Source organism: Suillus subaureus (assembly GCF_016647635.1).
Source record: "Suillus subaureus strain MN1 chromosome Unknown BJ212scaffold_61, whole genome shotgun sequence".
NCBI lineage: Eukaryota > Fungi > Basidiomycota > Agaricomycetes > Boletales > Suillaceae > Suillus > Suillus subaureus.
The window spans coordinates 116,987-136,574 of NW_024538617.1; the positions used below are offsets into that span (position 1 = coordinate 116,987).

The 19,588-nt window shown below is 43.1% G+C and overlaps 5 protein-coding genes across 5 annotated transcripts; all 5 read right to left on the reverse strand.

The window, feature by feature from the left end:
- Window positions 1-6,461: 6,461 nt before the first annotated feature.
- Window positions 6,462-6,700, reverse strand: BJ212DRAFT_1284644 (uncharacterized protein; the record flags this gene model as incomplete). Its single annotated transcript, XM_041331836.1, has 2 exons — window positions 6,462-6,571; window positions 6,628-6,700. Coding segments are annotated over 2 exons (183 nt in total), but the record flags the coding sequence as incomplete, so codon positions are not given.
- Window positions 6,701-7,078: 378 nt separating this feature from the next.
- BJ212DRAFT_1199272 (uncharacterized protein) lies at window positions 7,079-7,544 on the reverse strand (the record flags this gene model as incomplete). The annotated part of the gene is made up of 2 exons (XM_041329042.1): window positions 7,079-7,266; window positions 7,316-7,544. Coding segments are annotated over 2 exons (417 nt in total), but the record flags the coding sequence as incomplete, so codon positions are not given.
- Window positions 7,545-7,924: 380 nt separating this feature from the next.
- On the reverse strand, window positions 7,925-8,458 carry BJ212DRAFT_1284668 (uncharacterized protein; the record flags this gene model as incomplete). Its single annotated transcript, XM_041331841.1, has 2 exons — window positions 7,925-8,264; window positions 8,316-8,458. Coding segments are annotated over 2 exons (483 nt in total), but the record flags the coding sequence as incomplete, so codon positions are not given.
- A 291-nt stretch (window positions 8,459-8,749) lies between these two features.
- On the reverse strand, window positions 8,750-9,070 carry BJ212DRAFT_1284664 (uncharacterized protein; the record flags this gene model as incomplete). Its single annotated transcript, XM_041331839.1, has 1 exon — window positions 8,750-9,070. A coding segment is annotated over one exon (321 nt), but the record flags the coding sequence as incomplete, so codon positions are not given.
- Window positions 9,071-13,756: 4,686 nt separating this feature from the next.
- Window positions 13,757-14,355, reverse strand: BJ212DRAFT_1304397 (uncharacterized protein; the record flags this gene model as incomplete). The annotated part of the gene is made up of 4 exons (XM_041333593.1): window positions 13,757-13,870; window positions 13,910-13,963; window positions 14,016-14,193; window positions 14,348-14,355. 4 exons carry the CDS (start codon window positions 14,353-14,355, stop codon window positions 13,757-13,759), a joined length of 354 nt encoding a protein of 117 aa, XP_041186812.1.
- Between the last annotated feature and the right edge of the window lie 5,233 nt (window positions 14,356-19,588).

Here is a 19,588-nt window from a genome sequence, read left to right on the forward strand (position 1 = left end):
TTATGATTAATAACATGCGATCAGATGAACAGCCTCACCTCATGCTCCACACTTCTGCCACACAGTTTCCATCCTCTGAGAGCTCTCATCCACCTGACTGTCACAGGATGAGACCATAATATATTTCAAGCAGAACAATCAACAAGATTTTTCTCTTTTGTACTTCACTTGGATGAGACATCCACACCACTTGTTGAAAACAAGGTGGAGTGCCTGATATTAGGCTGAACCTCACCATTGGAAACACTATAAAGATGAGTTAGCCCAAGAAAGCAACACAGTCAAAACATACCTCATGGTGACCTGGTTATTAGCAGCATCACCAATCAACTGCTCACTGTCCAAAAAGGACACAGCACAGAGTGCAGCATGGTTACCCTTGTCATTGACATGGTGATCTCAACTCCATCATTTTGGCAAGCGCTCACACACCTACATTATTGCATAAACATTAGCAATCAAAAATCTGATTCTCAAACTTACCAGTAGTCCACATGCATGCCCCACCATCAAGCTTTCCCTCTATCATAAGATCCATATGATGTCTATAAATCAGACACCATAATTAGACATGTGAGATCTAGAACAGGTAACTTAGAATGTACCTCAACTTTAAATTTTCAACAGGTTTGCTATGAAAAACTCTATGCTTTAATGTCATTGATAATTAAGTCCATCATTGATGCACCTCTAGAAGACTAGACAATACAGTCATCTATCAAGTCTATGATCAAAGCCTGTTTATGATTAAGTCTGTGATTAAAGTCTATACATGAATAGACACTACACTACTACATCTGTCAAGTCTATAATTAACACTATGATCATGACTGTAGCTCATCTATAATTAAGTCTACATGTGAAGAATACTAGACATGTCATGTATCCAGTCTATAACTTAAGCTAATCACAGATACTAAAAACTGCTGTCTAGTACATATGCTATAGACTATAGACTTTGGATATGTGGTGGATCAAAAGAGGAATAAAGTTGGTGGGAAAGCAGTTAATATAGGGAATACCACAACAGTTCAAGTCCTACCAGTGTGGGAATCACAATACAGCTGGCCAAGCTGCTAAGTGGAAAGCAGTATGTTCAGCTCATGGGATTCTGACTTGGCTCAATGCTCAGAGAGTAGAAAGTATCATCAAAAAGGACTTTCATTCAGACTGGTACTGTCATATCCACATATCCAGATCTCAGATCTGATCCTTATCTCATCTCAGATCCAATCCACATCTTATCTCCCTCCAACATCTTGTCATCCAATCTGTCTACTCGTCCAGTCTGGTCCACAATTCATCTGAATCCACAACCAGTGCTCATCTCCTTTCGGTAATCCCCTAACTCCAGTATTTCAACTATCTGTATATCCATCCTGCTCCCTGATCTGTTACCTATGCTTCATTTCCATTTCATGATTTGTGATCCATTTCTACTTACCAATAGACTATCCATATGCTTCGTACATAGCCTTGGACTCTGCTGATTGATCATTCTGTTAGATACCTATAGTATATAACCTCCTGTAACTCTCTGTAGCACCTCAGTTCAAATATCAACTTAGTTCTGCTCATTCCCGTCCTCCGGACCTGAGTACCACTACTCTTGTCACCCTCTGAGACTTAGGATTGATTCCTATAGTCTATCCACATCCGCCTCTGTCTATGACAGCCATTACCGCTAGTTTCTAGTCTGGACTTGTCTGGATTAGCCTTACGATACTTATCCTACATCCAGAAGTCATCCGGATCTGCTACACTACCCATCCGACCCTCTGGACATGTTAGTCTTGCCTTCCTGAAATAAGGGGCAATACTCAAGTAAGGGGCACAGTGCACAAGCTGAGGCCAAAGCCCTTAGGATCCATTAACCCTTGAGTATGACCTTAACAGGTACTGACACTAGTGAAAGAAAGACATGCTTAAGTAAGTAGCAAAAATGCAAACATAAGCTAAAGAAAGTGGGGGTAGGTAAAGGTAAGTAAAGTAAGTAAATATAAGCCCAAGGAAAACTTGACTGTCATACCAGCATTCACTGCCAGCCATTCTTGGAAACAACCCACTGAGTTTCAACTGCAATTGGTCATCCCTATCTGAAGTTCATGGATGACAAATGATTCTTCTTTCCTTCTTTCCACATACCATCATAGCCTACACTATTTTTACCTATACTATAATACCACATTCATTAGATGTCCAATGCTACACATATAAATACCTATGGTAGTAGTAGAATGTGGCAGGCGATGCAGAATGCTCAATTAAAATTTGTGCTGCCCTCACTATATTGTGTCCTACCTCCCACCTGTTGAGGTAGACCTCATTCAAATCCTTGAGGTCACATGAATGTGACCTGCTGTGACATGTTTCAAGCTGAGATGCCAGAAGTCAAATAATGACATGTTAAGTATCTGGAAAGTATGCTGTGAATACTTGTAAGTAGTAAGTAGTAGGAAAACTAGGAGATATTATTGTCAAAATCAAGCATAATATTTTGGTGAAGAACTCAGTGGCCACAATATTTTCTAATAGCCCATGCTGCCTGTGTTCTGACAGTCCAAAAAAGATATTAGCATCCCTTCTCTACTTGCATTCTTCATCCATTAGGAAATGGGAATGCATTTCCAAAAAAAGTGCTGAATCCCTCAAACACTCCACCCTTAAACTTCCCAATCCATCATAGGTCTGAATCAAAGGCAGCAAATACAAAGGCAACATTGCCTACATTTTCAATCCTGACTAGACCAACAAGTTCATTGCAGTTCTAATCCCAGAGGGATTTTCCTTATCCTATGCCCAATGGATCAGTGTCATTGTTTGACAGATCCCACATTCTAGCCAATTAGGCCAAGACTGGCATTACTCATGGTGGTGATGTCATAGGGTTGAATTTTAAGGTGAGGACTACTACAGCAGATTTCTCAAGAAGAACTTTCACCATTACATCATTGATCAGGTCTCCATTCCTCACCCAGACAATATCTGCCTCCACTGCCAGTCAAGATTTGACCTGGCTTTTGTCAAGCAAGCCAAAATGCATTCTCAATGCACATCTTACATTCTGGTGACTGTGTGCATCTGATTCAAGGTGAATTCCCTTCAGAAATCAGCACAACATTATCTGTTGACCATACATCCAGCAGCTCTTTACAATTGCAAATTGAAGTTGATGGTATTTGCAATGAAACTGAAGCTCATCTTCAAGATGTGGAGTGAGTTTGAAGGGTTAGTGATGAAGTCATAGTTATAGATGGTGTGCACTTGGGAGTTCAAGGGCATATTATTCAAAAGACAGGAGAGATATTCAACATATGTTAACATACAACCAACAAACAGAGATATTTCTTTCTATCTTAGCAAAGCCATAATTTTGTAAAGATCCAGGTGTCTCAATATTACCTGGATTGTCATCCCTTGAAGCATTTGCTTCAAGCACAACTTCTCCTGTCCCAACACATTGAACCTCTGCCTAAACAAGAATCCATCAAAATTGGTGACTTCATCAAAGTTGTTAGGGGAGAGCTCCTTAGGAAGTCCAGCATTGTTGAATAGATCACTCCAGGAGGTCTGATGGTATGGTTCTGGGATGCCAACCTTCCACTCACAGTCAAGGACAGCCTCAAGACACCCTTGATCAAAGTAACTGCCTCTGCAGTCCACTTCACATACATTCTCTCCACCCTGAAATTCATGAAGGACAAAGGCTATGACATCAAGCCAGGAGACTGTATTAGCATGGCCTGTAGGCCTGAGTATCAAGCCACAGGGATCATGGAAAGCATTGACTTTCCTAAAGCCTGGCTGGTATTTAGGTCTGATAATGACCTCTCAGCTGTTAGTTAAATCAAGTCTTAAGCAGCATCTGTTTGCTAATTCTCAATAGATTGAGGTACCAATGTGATTCACAATGAAAGTCTAGAACTCACACATTGAGACGTTCCATGCTTATCTTGGTAAAGAGGTTCATATTATTGGAGAAAAGAAAAGAGGGTACTGAGGTACCTTGCATGACATACACAGTGACAAATGCACAGTTGCTATCCTAGGCCAACACCAGATATCACTTCCATGCTGTAACATTGTGATACAGTGAGTTGCACCATATTTTATGTCATTAAATTACTGACATGCATCAGATACAGCATGAGGCTTATCACAGTGGGATCATGATGGTGTCAAAGTGTAGCACAATGTCCCACAATGTAGACTTGAGGCTCATGCTTGGCACTAATGTTACCACTACTCTTTGTTTTGACCAGGTCTGCATTGTACAGCCTATGCAGATTTAATAACATATGTCTCACATTCTACTTACAATACAGCCTATCTACTTTGATTACACCCAATCTACCTTTGACTGCCATAGGCTACATAGGAAAGATGTCTATATACCATAAAATGGGAAACTTAAATTGTAACATACAAGGGGAAGGCAGTGTGAGAAACATAACAAGAAGAGAACTGGAAAGTAACCTTCTAAAGTTGGGTCAAATGTGCTATGCCTAGCTGCTATTCAACCCTAAAGGGTTCCTGGACTAAGCTCAGTGCTCAGAGAGGATAGGAAATCATGCTAATAACTCTCAGTCTCAGACTGGTACTGGTAGGTGGTGAAAACTATGATGATTACATAAGCACCAAAAGTGCGAACATAACACTAAGTAATATCTGCCTATACAAGCCCACAGTGAATGAAATCCCTACAGCAGGTGCTCAAAGGATACCTAATGAAATCAGTCCATATTGTGTTGCCTTTGATCCTCAGAAGCCTGGTTGAGCAATATCTATCATTTTAGTGGTAGATCACTGCTACAGTACCCTTCCCCCCTGCTGTCCCTGGCCTGACATTGGCCTCTCAAAGTCTATCCACCATCAGTTCACTGCCAAGAGATCTATATGAGATTTCAGCAGTGTTTTGTCCACTACAATCTATGTGAGATTAATGGAGATCTCCTCATGGAGTTTATACCAAGCCTAATCCATATGGGCTTGGAAATGCTCATGCTCCCATACTGCAGTGTCTTCTAAGATCTATGTCTGATGTAGCAAAGGTGTGGGGGATTTTGTACATCACATTCACCTGATCACTTCACTGGGCTCTCTGACCATACTCCTTCTTGAGCCCACAGAGATGTAAGCAGTCTTCTCATACCCCTCATTGATCAACCTGGTGGTTGTTATACATGACAAACTGCACCTGCCACAGGTGGTACAGTAACATCCACTTGTTTGGCCCCTATTCATTTTCCTCACTCATGCCCTTGCTAGACCCCTTTCCTCTTTGGGTGATCACCCCTTTTCTCTTTTCTCAAGTGTTCTATCATTTTCTCTTGATCATTCCACTGACCATTCTGTTGGTTGTATCTTATCTTTGGTTCATCCAATGACTCACTGACCCTATGCCCTTACCATCTAACCAGTACTTCTTACTTACTATGGTATCCTGACTCATCATGACTCACCATGACTCATGTCCCCTTTACCCTTACCGCTCAACCGGTACTTTCTACTTACTTTGGTATCATGACTCATTGTGACTTGTTCACCCTCTATCCTTACCACTAATACAGCAGACCTGCCCTTATCCCTTCCAACAGTATATATACCTTAAAGGTAACACTTGTATTCTCTAACTTGAATCTACTTTGCTACCCCCCCTTCATTACACCCCCCATCATCTTCTAACAGACTTGCAAGTAAAACTCCCACATTTTATTGCATATTATCTTTCCCACCCCCCATCATCTGCTGAGGGACTCGCAAGTAAAGCTCTCACATTTTATTCTATGTTGCCTGCAAGGCAATCCAATTACTCAATGACTAGTGCTGCACTTGGTGTCATCTATCACTCTTTTGCACCTGCCCACCACTGCCTCAGCAGTCTCAAAGTGCGTCTCATAAGCATTATATATGCCAACAAGTAATTTTTATAGCTATTGATTGCAATCAATACAATACAATAAAGTCCACTCAATGCATGAATCTTGACTATAGTATACCATCTATTTGAATCTGTTATACACTGCTGGTGCCCACCCACCCTTACAGTTCTCATTAGACTTCTCTTAGGTTCATGATGATGTTTCAGGCCAAAATCCCTGCAGGTTTTGTCTGATATCAAAATCTTGTCTGAAGCACATATACTGGCCTTACATACCTAATACTACTCCTTCTATGAATGTACAAATTGTGAATTTTTATGCCATCAAAATGTCTGAAAAAGGACCCCTATCACCCCTATTTATGATGGGAAAGCCCTCCTAATAAATGCCCCAGGACATCCCAGAGACATGCTAGAGTGATCCCAGTTGGGATTGGGAAAGATAAACAATAGGTCCTTGGGATGGCCCAGATACTTGCTTCAGTGTGGACCAGGACATCCCAGTACATAGGGTAAAATACTGGGAATACCATCCTAAAACACACCCACTAGGTCCTTTGCTAGTCACAAACACATAGACCTAAGAGGTCCTTTCAAGTGGTTGACTGAAATGCTCCAATTGGACCAATGTCATTTCTTCCTTCCATCGATCCCATAGGGCCTTTGCCTGAAGCCAATGAACTCGGTAAACTTTGGATGGGTCCTGTCAGCTGAGTGTGGGGTATGTCAAGCATGCTCAAACTCACATTCCTCATTCCACAAGTGATCTGGACCCCCCAGGTCCACTTCAATGGACCAGAACCAAGCGAGGGACTCATTTCACTGACCTTGGGCATTTGGATCGCCAATGGCAGTGCTGATTTTGAGCTACTTGCGAAGCAGTGGTTTGTATTTCTGAAGCTTGTCTTGCCCCAGCTCAAGTTGCATCATCTCCAGTGGAATCAGATCCTCTGCCATACAGCATCTGCTTCAATCTACCCCAAGGTTTGATGGCAATGGGATGACAGTGAGCTCAGGAGAGTTTGCCCATGTATCAGATGTGTTAATGAAATCTGCCAGGTCATCATCAAGATCATAAAGAATGTCTATGTTCAAGTCATCAGGATCATTGTCTGCATCAAATCCCTCTCCCAGATGCATAAGAGTAGACTGAGTGAATCCATCTATCTGGCCTTGGAGATGATCATGTTGCCAGGCAATGTCTAATCTCTGTGTCTCTGTAGTTCTTCTTTCAATTCTTTGGAGCTTAATGACAAATGCAATTTGAGCCTCTTCAATTGCCAATCCCATTGATATCCATGTTGCCACTGATCTGTGAGCAGGTGCTGCATTACGGGCATCACCCTCCTCTAGCAGTCTAAGCTCAATCTCCTTTTTGCTCAGTGCTGAGTGCAATAATTAATTCTGACTTTGATGGAGCCAAAGTCAACTTACCCTTCTTAATATTAATCTCATATACATCCATCGCCACAGGATCATTTATTCTGCTGGACTGAGCAATCCTCTCACTGGCTAACCATTCTTTCTTTGAAGCTGCAGGCACTGCTCCATCGAGTCTGTTGAAAGCCTTTTCACTTTCAGCAATGCCATTCTTTGCCTGCTTGTATTTATGGCAAAGAGTCCTTTTCATGTGGATCATCTTGCAGAAATTGGAATTGTTCATCTGATAATCAAGACATTCCTTTTGATGCAGGGATGACATTCCCTGAGCAGCAGGGGAAATCAGGTTGAGATGTGACCATAGGGTCTCCATGATCTCTCCATCAGTCTGACCAATGGCTTCAATAAAATTTGACACATATCAGACATAGCAGCTGTCCTGATGTCCATGGACATGTCACAACCTGATTCCAGGAATGATGGTCAATTCTGGAACCATTTCAAGAAATTGGCTTTGATCCACCCAAACCTGAAAGTGCTTGTTGTATTGACAGTTGATGTCATAGAAGGTGACAGCCCTGGTGATGCCTTCCATATTATGCTGGGCAGCCTTACAAAGGGCATAATCCATGTTCATTTGTCTGCAAATGATGCATCATTAACTCATGAATGTAGAATGGCATGATTGGCTTGCCTTTCACCTTTCTGAAAATCTACCACCAAGTGAGGAACAAAGCAACTGTGTTGGGCACAGGCAACTCCACCGATACCCACGGACTCCAGCTTGTGCTGAGCCACATTTGCTTGATTCACCGCCTGGTGATTGTTGCAGCTCAATTTTTCCAATGTGTCAGCAGCCTCTGCAAGATGCATTTTATACCTGTCCTCTCCCACCATGAATCCTAACCCATTGGAAAGCCACACTTCATCAAATGGCTTGATGGGATGCAGGTGTTCAGCTTTGAAATTTCCATCCATAACAAATGACTGGGTGTATTTCCAGCTTGGAGTTGTTATTATCGCTGAGGTGACTTCAGTATCAAACTAGACTCACTCATCAAGTGATTCATCCCCTGACAAGCATACATTAATCCCAGGCTGAGGACATGTGGGGCAAAAGAATGTGAGATCTCCTGCATTCAGGTTGTCAGAATGATGGCCAAATCCATGCCATTTCATGGCCTTCAACTGCCTCCACTATCAGCGACTCTCATGAGCTCTCTGTATTGGTCCTTGCCACGTGCTTTGTTAATATAATGTCCTTTAGATGTCAGAGATTTGGCATTACCAGAACAAGATGTGGAAACATGCTTGAGGTCATTCACTGGATCTTGCTGTAATAGTTCATTGCCAAGGTGCTGCATTCAAGGTTGTCCAATAGAAAATCATCAAGCACCCTGAAGTCTTTGGCTTGTTAAATGATGCAGGGAAAAATCCATGTCGAAACATTTGAATGTCTGGACTCGTAGCATTTGGACAATCACAGCATTAAACCTCAAGGTAATGAACTCCTGACTTGACCATTGTGTTTTCCTTCAGCTGGAACTTGGGTCCCAACACAGATGGTCGATCTTCAGGCTCAAGCTGGTCTTCATGCTCATCTTCTTTGAACAAATCCCACCTATCTGTGAGGACTGGACATTGTTTGCCATCATGACCAAGGTGTATGATGAGTCTGACATGAGTGAGACAACTCTGCTTGAAGAATTGACCATTCCATTGACTGATCCAGTGGAAAGGATTGCAATGATGTTGACTCCTGCAACAGCCAGTGCAATACAGTGGCTCCCCAAGACAATCTTGACATTGTGTTGGTTGATTTTGCCTGACTTATTGCTGTTGTATTGCTTGTCTTGCTGGGGTATTGTATTGTGGTGTATTGTAGTGTCTTGCTAAGCTATCTAACCGAGAAGCAAGATGCTGAGAGAATATGTTTTTATATGAGATGACGAGAGAGCTAATGGGTGGGTGGGTGGGGGCAGTCTAACATATGATTGCCCTGCTTATCCTTATCCTTATCCTTGACTATCATATTGTTACCGTAAGTTATTGTATCATAGTCTGTCATATCATAGTCTATCACATTTCTTATCCTTGTCTTGACTATGGTATCATGTTTCTTATCCTTGACTTCCTTATCATAGTCTTGACTATTGTGTTTCTTATCCTTGACTTGCTTATTGTATCATAGTCTTGATCATTGTGATCCTTATCCTTGTCTTTTGCTTGTTTTCTTGATTTTTTGCTATCATAGTCTTAACTATTGTATTCCTTATCCTTATCCTTATGGCCTGGGTTGAATCCTCATTCAGACTTTGCTTGACTTTGCTTGATTTTTGCATTTTTATCGGAGCATTTTTATCGGAGTAGTTCCCACAGTTGAATTGCTTTCTTGAACCCTTTAATTTCGAGTATTTTGCTTATAATTCATTAGGATCTTATCCTATTGATGTCATTAGACTATGGATAGACTCCCCTTGACAAGGGCTATGACAATGGTTTTTATCAATTAGTTGATCAGGTATTAGCTTACATAATGTCTTTGTCTTGTCATGGAGTTGAGCCTCTGATGGAACTGTTCCAGTGGAGGATCATTGTTGTTAACACCCTGGTACTCTGTGACCCTCCGATGGAACAGTTCCAGTGGAGGGTTATTTGTAGTTGACCCTAGTACTTTATGTGTCTCCATTGTAACATGTTCCAGTGGAGGCTTGCTGTAGTCGTATGCGCCTCCATTGTAACATGTTCCAGTGGAGGATTATATTTGTGAAATGTCTTGAAACGATCCCTTCTTAACCACAACCCATATAGAAAAGTGCTATATAATCAACCCATGGTGGTAAGGGTGTTCTGTGAACATGGGTACCCTCTTGAGGGCCCCCAGGCATGGTTAAGGACAAGCCATCGCATGGCTAGTCCCCTGTATCTCTGAATCTGTCTTGATCATAAGGGTACCTGTCATAGGATGTACCATCATCTTGGGGCTGCAAAAAATTGGGCTGGGGGTTGGTTAAGGATGAGCCATTGTATGGCTGGTCCCCTGTGTCTCTGAATTTATCTTGATCATAAGTGTACCTGTTGTAGGATGTACCGTCATCATGGGGTTGCAAAAAATTGGGTTGGGGGTTGGTTAAGGATGAGCCATTATATGGCTGGTCCCCCGTATCTCCAAATCTATCTTGATCATAAGTGTACCCATCGTAGGATGTACCATCATTGTGATTGAAGTGCTAAGGCTGTGCAAATTGAGTGCTGAAAGATGTAGAGCTGGATGTGCCAAAAGACATAGAGTTGGATGCATGGGAGTCATCATATTGCATGAATCCACAGAAAGAGTGCTGATCTGTTTTTTTTTTGGCTCGTTAGTTGTGAGTACTCGTGATTGGACAAATCACTTGCCTGGGCCCCCACTTTGATGCATACTGTCTTTGTGTGGATTGAAACCAAATGCTGACACAGAAGGTTGTTCAGCTGGAATGTTGAGTTGATCAGTGGCTGGAAGTCCCAACTCCCTCACTGGCTTAGGGATGGCAACCTTGCCCTTTCATTGTGAAGGATGGTTAGTCATATGGTGGTCAGAAGAGAGAGAGAGAGAGAGAGAGGAGAATTGATAGCACACTGATTGTTTCAAATTCTATTACAGACACAAGGTAATAAAACACACCCAAACATACATAAAAGCAGGGCGGTCTGATGATGAAGTGATCTAGAGTGTGAACAGCCTGGTTTTCAATAAGTAAGATTATGGACATATCTGCACAAGTTTGACTGATTTTTCAGCCAACAATTTGACAAGGTTCTGACATGGAACTGCCAGCATGCCTTTCTAACCTGCTTCTCTATGTCCAGTATTTCCATTTTGTCTCTCATCCTGAAGGCCATCCTGAACTCATGATGTGGACTGTGGAATGCATGTACACTCATGATGCAAATGGTAACCACCATAGACAGGGAGCCATTGTGCGGGTTACGGATGCAACACATGTGGTTGAATTTATACCAGAGTACGGTGAGGCAGTGGACAAGAGCATGACCTCTGCAACATGCCTGGAAAGCTATGAGTGTTTCTTTCTGAATAATTTTGCAGACAAGGAGAGTTATTACGTATTCAGTGCCAAGTGTGTATAGATAGTAGCTTGATCAGCATGTAGCAATTGTATTTGCATCTACCATATTGCATATCTAAGCATATCACATCTTATCATCCGAAGATAACTGGGCTTAAGTTTTATCAACCAGATATGGTGAGTAATATTGGCATTCAACATCTCCACCAATTGCATGAGTTCACTAGTGAAGTTGTAAGCATTCATAAGTGTTCGTAATGCACATAACTTAAGTGTTCATTTCAGTTGTTTTGCAGATGTTGCACTCCAATTTGTTGCTCATCAGCCACACTTGCCATAGATCTCAGACCCATATTTAAACCTCTATGCCACCTCACATCAGGAAAAAACCCAAATTGCCATAGCCCTGGTGACAGCTATATAGCACTGTGTAGGCACTATATAGGCACAACTTACACTACATTGAGCTATATAGTGCTATATAGCCTAAAACTTCACTACCAGCAGCTATGGGACTTGATCAAGCAAACACATGTTACAAGAGACAACATGTGGCTACAGTACTTACTACAAATTATTTATGCTCACTAAGTTGTGTAAAAAGTGGTACTTAAGTGGGTCAAAAGTGATCTCATGATTTCCTGATGTTGCTCACTATTATCCAATACCTAGCCAGTTCAGTTGATGGTGTGTCTCATTCACTTTGTAAATTACTGGTCACCCCAGGAGACCACTCCACCATGTATTTCACCTCCAACATCACATCGTTAATACCCATACCCGGAGCACCCTACTGGCACACTTACTTTGGGCAGAAGTTCTTGCACCTCCTTTTGAAATATACCAGACTATTGGGTTATTGTGTGTCGATGAAGAGGCGAGCGAGATGACTCTTGGCTTTTGGTGCCTCTTTCAAGAGTTATTGTGGAGTGTGGAGTATGAAGACCAAGCTGAGGACCAGGATGGCATACCTTCTGTTAAGAACCATGTTGCTCAAGGGGGAGAGAGACTGACTCAGAGGGGCTTGGCCTCAGCTCGTATGCTGTGCCCCTTATCCGAGTATGTGCCCTTCATTTCATATGAGGTCTGATGATGGTCCAACAAAGTCCAGAGGACTTCCGGAGGAGCGTGGGAAATGTCTGGAGGAGCATGGGAGAGTTCTGGAGGAATGCAGGAAGTGCTCTGGAGAGTTCCCACTGCAAGGTAATACTTCTACAGGAAACAGGATGGAAGGACAGGAGGACAGGAGGACAGGATGACAGAGGACAGAAGGACAGGAGGACAGGATGATGGAGGACAGAAGGACAGGATGTCCAGAGGTATGAAGGACAGGATGTCCAGAGGTATGAAGGACAGGAGGATAGGATGTCTGAGGGTTAGGAGGATGGAATGTCTGAAGGTATGGAGGGTGGAATGTCTGAAGGACAGGTTGCCCGGAGGTACAAGGGACAGGAGGTCCGGAGGTCTGGAAGGAATAGGGGCTACATCGGATGAAGTCTGATATAGAAGCAAACAGAAGTAGACTACCCTAAGGTAGAGTCAGAGAGACAGGGATTGGACCTAAGTCTGGAAAGAGGGAAAGTGCTGGAAAGGCAAGACTCCAGCCTAGGGAAGCAATCCCTAGACCTGGGACAGAGACATAGGGGACAAATCCAAAGGTCTGGAATTCCGGCCTAGGGAGTCCATCCCTAGGCCTTATTGAAAGGATGAGACTCAGACAGACTGAAGTCCAGAAGATGATTGGCAAGTAGAACAGGATCTAAGATGATATTCAGACTGAGGACTCTACTGTAGTTATACAGGGGTTATATACTAGAGGCTCTCTGAGAGGATCAGTAAGCAAAGGAGTAAGGCTATGTACGAGCATGTGGAAACACATTGGTAAGTAAGACAGAACATAAGTAAATGAACTTGGAGATGAAACTAGTACAAGGATCAATCAGCAAGATGGAAACAGAGATAACTGAGAACCGGAAAGGCGGAGATGCCTAAATGGGGATAGGTGCAGGATCTCGGACATACCTGAAGGCTGAACTACCTTGACAGGGGAAGAACAAGGTGCGGGTATCCCTGTGGGGAAACCTTGCCCACACCCTTGCATCCATCTTCAATCACTGTCTCAAGCTTTGAGATGTGCATGTCAGATAGCACAGCAAGTTTGGATATGTTGTTAATGACAATGCATGTGTCCGTGACAGATTGTGGGAGCTAACAGGTTGGGCATGAAAGTTGTGCAGGAGCCTTGGAATCGGGCAGAGGAATTACTAAAATAGTGTAAGTAGACTGAACGTCATACAGAGTGTCATTGAAGGGCAGTTGCGTGGATCTCAATTGGATAGAAGGCACATTGGGTGTATAATTGGTAGACAAAACCTTGGATTCCTCTGCAGGTGAGTATGGAGGCACATGGTGAGCAGTATGTCTTTACCTAATATCTGCCAATGATGACCATGACCCTGCCAGGCCCAACCCGAAGAGAGATGATGGGCCCATAGGTATTGATCCATTCAGCAAACTGCTGAGATTGGCTGTACTGTGTTTCCTGTTAGCATTCACATAGTAGACCCAGAGGGTATCTTACATGCTCGCTTGACTCTTGGTAGAGGGTTTCCAAACAGCCAATGTCCAGGAGGCTCTGGAGGAAGAGGCAAGCATGACCTTAATCATGGAGGACACCTAACAATGACCATAGGGGGTGCTAGTACCGCTCCATTGGCTCCATTAATTGCCTGCCCAAAGGTGCTGTGCATCTTGGCACATGTCATGTCAACTTGATTGTGAGTTGTAGTGGCTTCATGGATGAGCAGGGTGGCTCCAGTGCCTGCCTGCATGAGCTTTTGAGTTAAGGCTGTGTCATCCAAGAACCTGGGGATGCACTGTCAGTAACACAACAAGTCAAGAAAAAACAATGCTGTACATGATAGGTGGTATAAGGTCTGTGAGGCTTTGGCTGTGCAAGAGTGACTACCAAGGGGAAACCACATTGGTATTCATGGTAGACACTTAAGTTATAACTTACATGGCCATAGCAGATACATGAACCAAGTCCTTGAAAGGTCAAATTGCTTGTAGATCTCCGGACATGTGCAAATAGCACAGGCAGTATAATGCTCAGATTTTTCACCACTAGTTTGGTGAGCATTCCTCAGCATCATGTCTGGAACCCTGGATGTGTCCATGTTGTTCACATGTGGTGGAGTTTCGATCCACCTGTTTTGCTTCATCACTAGCTGGTCTACAATTTGTCAAACCTGCTCCACATAGGTTGCAGTGGATATATCAGTGGTTCGCATGGACAGAATCAGGTTTGCTGATGATCTCGCTCAGGTTGATCATATTGTTCATGGTTCGTGGTTCACAGTGAGTGAGGCATGCTAGAGGACAAGGTATAAGCTCAGTTTTACAGTGGCAACAACAAAACCCAATTAGGAAATTTCTGACATCTCAATGACAAATTTCATTCTACTCACGCACATGGTTCAATTGTTACTTTTCTCTTCCATTTTCACAACTCCTCATGACATCTTCGCTTAAGGCCTGCTCTCACTTCTACTTGCAAATGAAATCACCTTCAACACCCATCTGACTGTATCACTCATATGGCTATCATCCCCATCATCCTCCATCCCAACCAAAATGTAGATTTGGATGTCAGCAATTCAAAAACCCTCCAGCCCAATATATACCATTGTCAAGTCCTTTTTGCATACGAGTCCTACTGCTTCATGTTTGTGTGTTTGTGTTTGGCTCAATTATTTGATTCTGATGCTGCTGTCTCTAGCTTCTACTAATCAGGACCAAATTATGGATCCCCTCCATCTACAGCACATCTATTCCTGCTTCATGGGCCTGCAGTTCACCAACTGCCAGCAAGACCTCAGTTCCCTCACCTTTCCATCTGCAGGTGGCCTTCTCAGTTGAGTGAGGATGGACTGGAGAATTCTGGGGATGAGCAACCCAATGAACAGCTTGGCACTTCCTCCATATAACTGACATTCTTGAAGTGTCGTCATGCAGCAGGACAACATTTTATTGATGTAGGTGATTGGTCTTTCACTATACCTTATGGGGGCTGATAATACACTCCCAGTGATGAGTATTGTTCACATTCAATAGGGATGAAGACGAGTTACTCCCGCTATGGTTGCCTTTCCACATGTTAAGTTACTATCTATATGTGATTGAGTTCTATCCTCGCCATCAATCAAATGTGATTTCTACCCTGTTATCCCACTGTGCCCCCATTATCAAGATCCTGATCACAATGTGTTGCTACCCCACTGACCTTCGCAAACCGAAATCCTTCTACAGTATGCACAGCTAAGCATTGTTCTGTTAATTTCAGAGATATGTGCAATGGTAATTGGTCTCATGTTTACAGGTCTACTCCCATTTTAACATATCATACTACAACTATACAGGAATGAACCTCTAAGCGCTGCTCAACACCCAAAGCACACCATCCCCACTCAACATCTGTATTGTACTCACCTTCTCCTACTCACAAACAGCCTCCTGTGCACCTTCACTTCCTCCCCACAATCTCTCCTTCCCACCTGTCCTTGAAGTGGACACACATTGTAAGCAAGGTGTTCATTGATATCTTGGGAGAGGCTGATTGCAGACCCACAGACAGTCACATTTTACCTAAGCTGCTTGCAATTAATCTTCATCCAGTGCCATTTGGGTATCTGGATGCCATTTGTGCTGATGGGAGTGTGTTCAAGGGATGAAGGAAGTTGATGAGTGACTTATTCAGACAAGAGTTGAAATGGTGAGGATGGTGCTGATTACAACATGACCATTGTCGAGAGATGTGGTTGAAGTTCAGGTTGAATTTTAACTTCATGGTTGATTTATGGGAGAATGAACAGGAGAGTTAGTCTAGAGATAGAGTGATGATGGATACAGTGTAGGAACAGCATTTGAGCCAGCAAATCTTTGTGGCCACCTACAGTAAACACTTGCACATAAACCAAAATTCTAATGTGACAATAATGTTTGGATATGCAATGACCATACTTATGCAACATTATAGGGCAATCAAATGAGTGAGGCATGCATGATATGAGGATCAGCAAAATGTAGGGATATCTTGTTTTCCTGGCACTTGAGCCAGCCCTGATATAGCATTATAGAGTGCAAGATGACACACATTAAAATCAATACTGGTGGCCATCCTCCTCTTCATTTTCATCACTGCTATTCTTGTGCTCACCATCTACATTGGCAATCTCTTGCTCTTGCTTAGAGAGTTGTATCTTCCTTGTGACTGACTTTGGTCAACCCACCATGACTGAGGTGTGTTCAATGTGAAAATAATGCTGAGATGCTAGTTTTTGAGCCCAGAAATGAAAGTCCCAAAAGAGGTTACTAGTTACATCTTGTTCACACTCAAATGATGCATCTTCAAGATCCATGTCTGGCATCCCAGTGGCAGCACATCTTTGTGCTTTGAACCTCTTTTGTGCTATTAGAACTGTACTGTAGAAGTAAAACTTTCCTTTGACACAACTTTTGGCAACAGGGATTAAATATTTTGTCCTCAGTGCATTGATCAGGACTGAAGGAGGGTGTATTTCAGACCTGTAGCCTGCACATCTATTTGTTTTTCCATTTCTACTTGAAATTATCCAAGACCCATGCATTATAATCAGTTTGATGTTATACAATGGGCCAATAAACAAAAGTTGAGTGTGTGGTAGCTGTTTGGCTCAATTGATGGTGTTGGCTCAAATGCCAGTCCTACACTGTAAAGGGTATAAAATTGTGGTCTATTCACCTTTGCAATCGTTCTTCAGAACAAAGTCATAATGAAGTACTGCAAGAAGGCAGATATGTGTTGTACAACATCTATGTAGAATCTCTTCCGTTAACTAACAAAGTACATGCCCATTATGTGACAGAAATGTATGTATCGCAAAGACAGCGCTACCTCCTACTTCCGACACTTGTGTCATGACATGCCATGCATGACACAACTCAAGTCCAACTGTAAGGCATTGTTGGGTATCACCAACACGTTGCCCTGGGCAAATGTCACTGGGTGGAAATTGAGCAGGATCCAGAATAGAAGCTGTCCTTTGGGACCTATAACCCATCCCTTCTTAGTTGGGCCAGAGGGGGCTGGTGTTTCAGCATCTTGGAGAAAGGAGGGGGCAGAACAAAGAGCATGGGTTGTGTTAGGTGAAAAACATATTGCAGGCGTGGAAGGGTGGTGTGGTTGAGAAATTTGATATCCCATACCTGGATGGTCTTGTCATATGATCCAGACACTATGTGTTTGCCATCAGGCAAGATTGCAACAGACCAAACATAGGCAGTGTGCCCTCAGAGAGGGGCACCCAATGCCTCACCAGTTGCCATATCCTACACCTGGATTGTGCTATCATTTGAACCAGACACAATGTTATTGCCATCTGATGAGATTGCAACAGTGTTAACAGAGGCAGTGTGGCCTTGGAGAGCAGCACCCAATGGCTTGCCAGTCTCCATATCCCACACCCAGATGGTCTGGTTGGCTGAGCCAGACACAATGTGATGTCCATCTGGTGAGATTGCAACAGAGAATACATAGCCAGTGTGGCCTCAGAGACAGGTGCTTGAGGCCTTGCCAGTTCCCATGCCCACACCTGAATTGTCTTGTCATCTGAACCAGACACTATGGAATTTCTGTCCAATGAAATTGTAACAGACCAAACCAAGCCAGAGGGTCCTTTGAGAGGGTGACCTGATGCCTCGCCAGCCTCCACATCCCACACCTGAACTATCTTGTCATATGAACCAGACATGATCTGGTGTCCATCCAGTGAGATTGTGACAGAGTAAATGGTGCCAGTGTGTCCCCATATCCCACATCTGGACAGTCTTGGAACTGGCAAAATATTCTTGACTGGGTTGGAGCAAAAGGCAGGGTGGAAAGGTATAAATGGGGAGTGCTGCAGAGAATGGTGGACACAAAGGTTTGAATGAAGCGCAGTGTGTCCTTGGCAGCATCACTGATATGTGTGTACTCAGGATGACCCTCTGATAACCCCACTACTCATAAGAGTCTATAACATGAATAATAAACTTGAGGCATGCACTGCAACCTAACCTGTGATAGACAAGAGTGAGTCTACTGAGCCACCAAGGTTTTTCATCAGAGCCAGTGCTTCCAACCACCAAAGGAGGCACTCTTCATCAAAGAAAGCTTCAAAAAGCTTCAACTTCCTTTGCAAGTGTTGCTTCAAAGGATGTAGCTGCCACATGAGTCCCCCAGAATTGACACGAGTATGATAGCTCAGCTGAAATGGACTCTTTGACTCAATTCCCCAAGTCAGGGACAGCAGAATTGGGCAAGTAGGAATTCTCCAAGGAGCAGATGTTGAAACAAAGCCCACACTCTGAGTCCATGATCCAAAGTGAGGCGAAGGCAAGGTCACTCTGTACTGATGATGTGTCAATGAAGAAGTCTTGGCTCCATGATTCATCTGTGAGGAAGTCATAGAATGATGTGTGAAGGGGACATATGGGAGTATCAGAATCTGAGGTGCCAGAAACAAGTGAGCCAAGATGTCCAATGAGCAAATTCACATCATACTGGTCATCTTCACATGGGAAATACTGCTGCATCGCATTCAATGCAGTAATGGGAAGTGGTTGCGATGATGCAAGAATTTGACCCACGACAGACTGAAAAATAGGGATTGATTCCTTGTGATTGTTCCTTGGCATGATATCTGCCAAGATGTGTTGGTAAATCTCATCCAACAGATGTACTCCTGTGGTGGATGTATCAGAAATGTCATGGTAATGGCGCATTAGGCCACAGCTCACAATGTTTGTGCTCTTGATATACCGTCAGATTTCAGAGCAAGTGCCTCAAAGTGTGCATCATTAAAGATATGGCAAAGACCTTTCGACCTGTCAGAGATATAAACCTGGATGTCATGTTTGGCAGATGCAGCAGGGATATCATCATCCATGAAGATGTGGTGGATGTGTGATGTATCCAGGGCATTGCAAATATCTTGGAGTGGATGGGAAGTGACAATGATATGGAAGTTTGATGGAAGTGGGGATAGTGGAGGGGAAGAAGTGTTGGGGTCACCAGCAAGAACATGGAGAATCTGTTCCTGGGACTTGTGGCTGCCACCCCCATCTAATGCATCAATAATTATCAAGACAGGTGCAGTGATTGTTTTTGAGGCTTCATTGACTGGTCCTACGATTAACTTCTGCCAGTGTCTTGAGATGTCTATGGTGTGCTTGAGCTCTT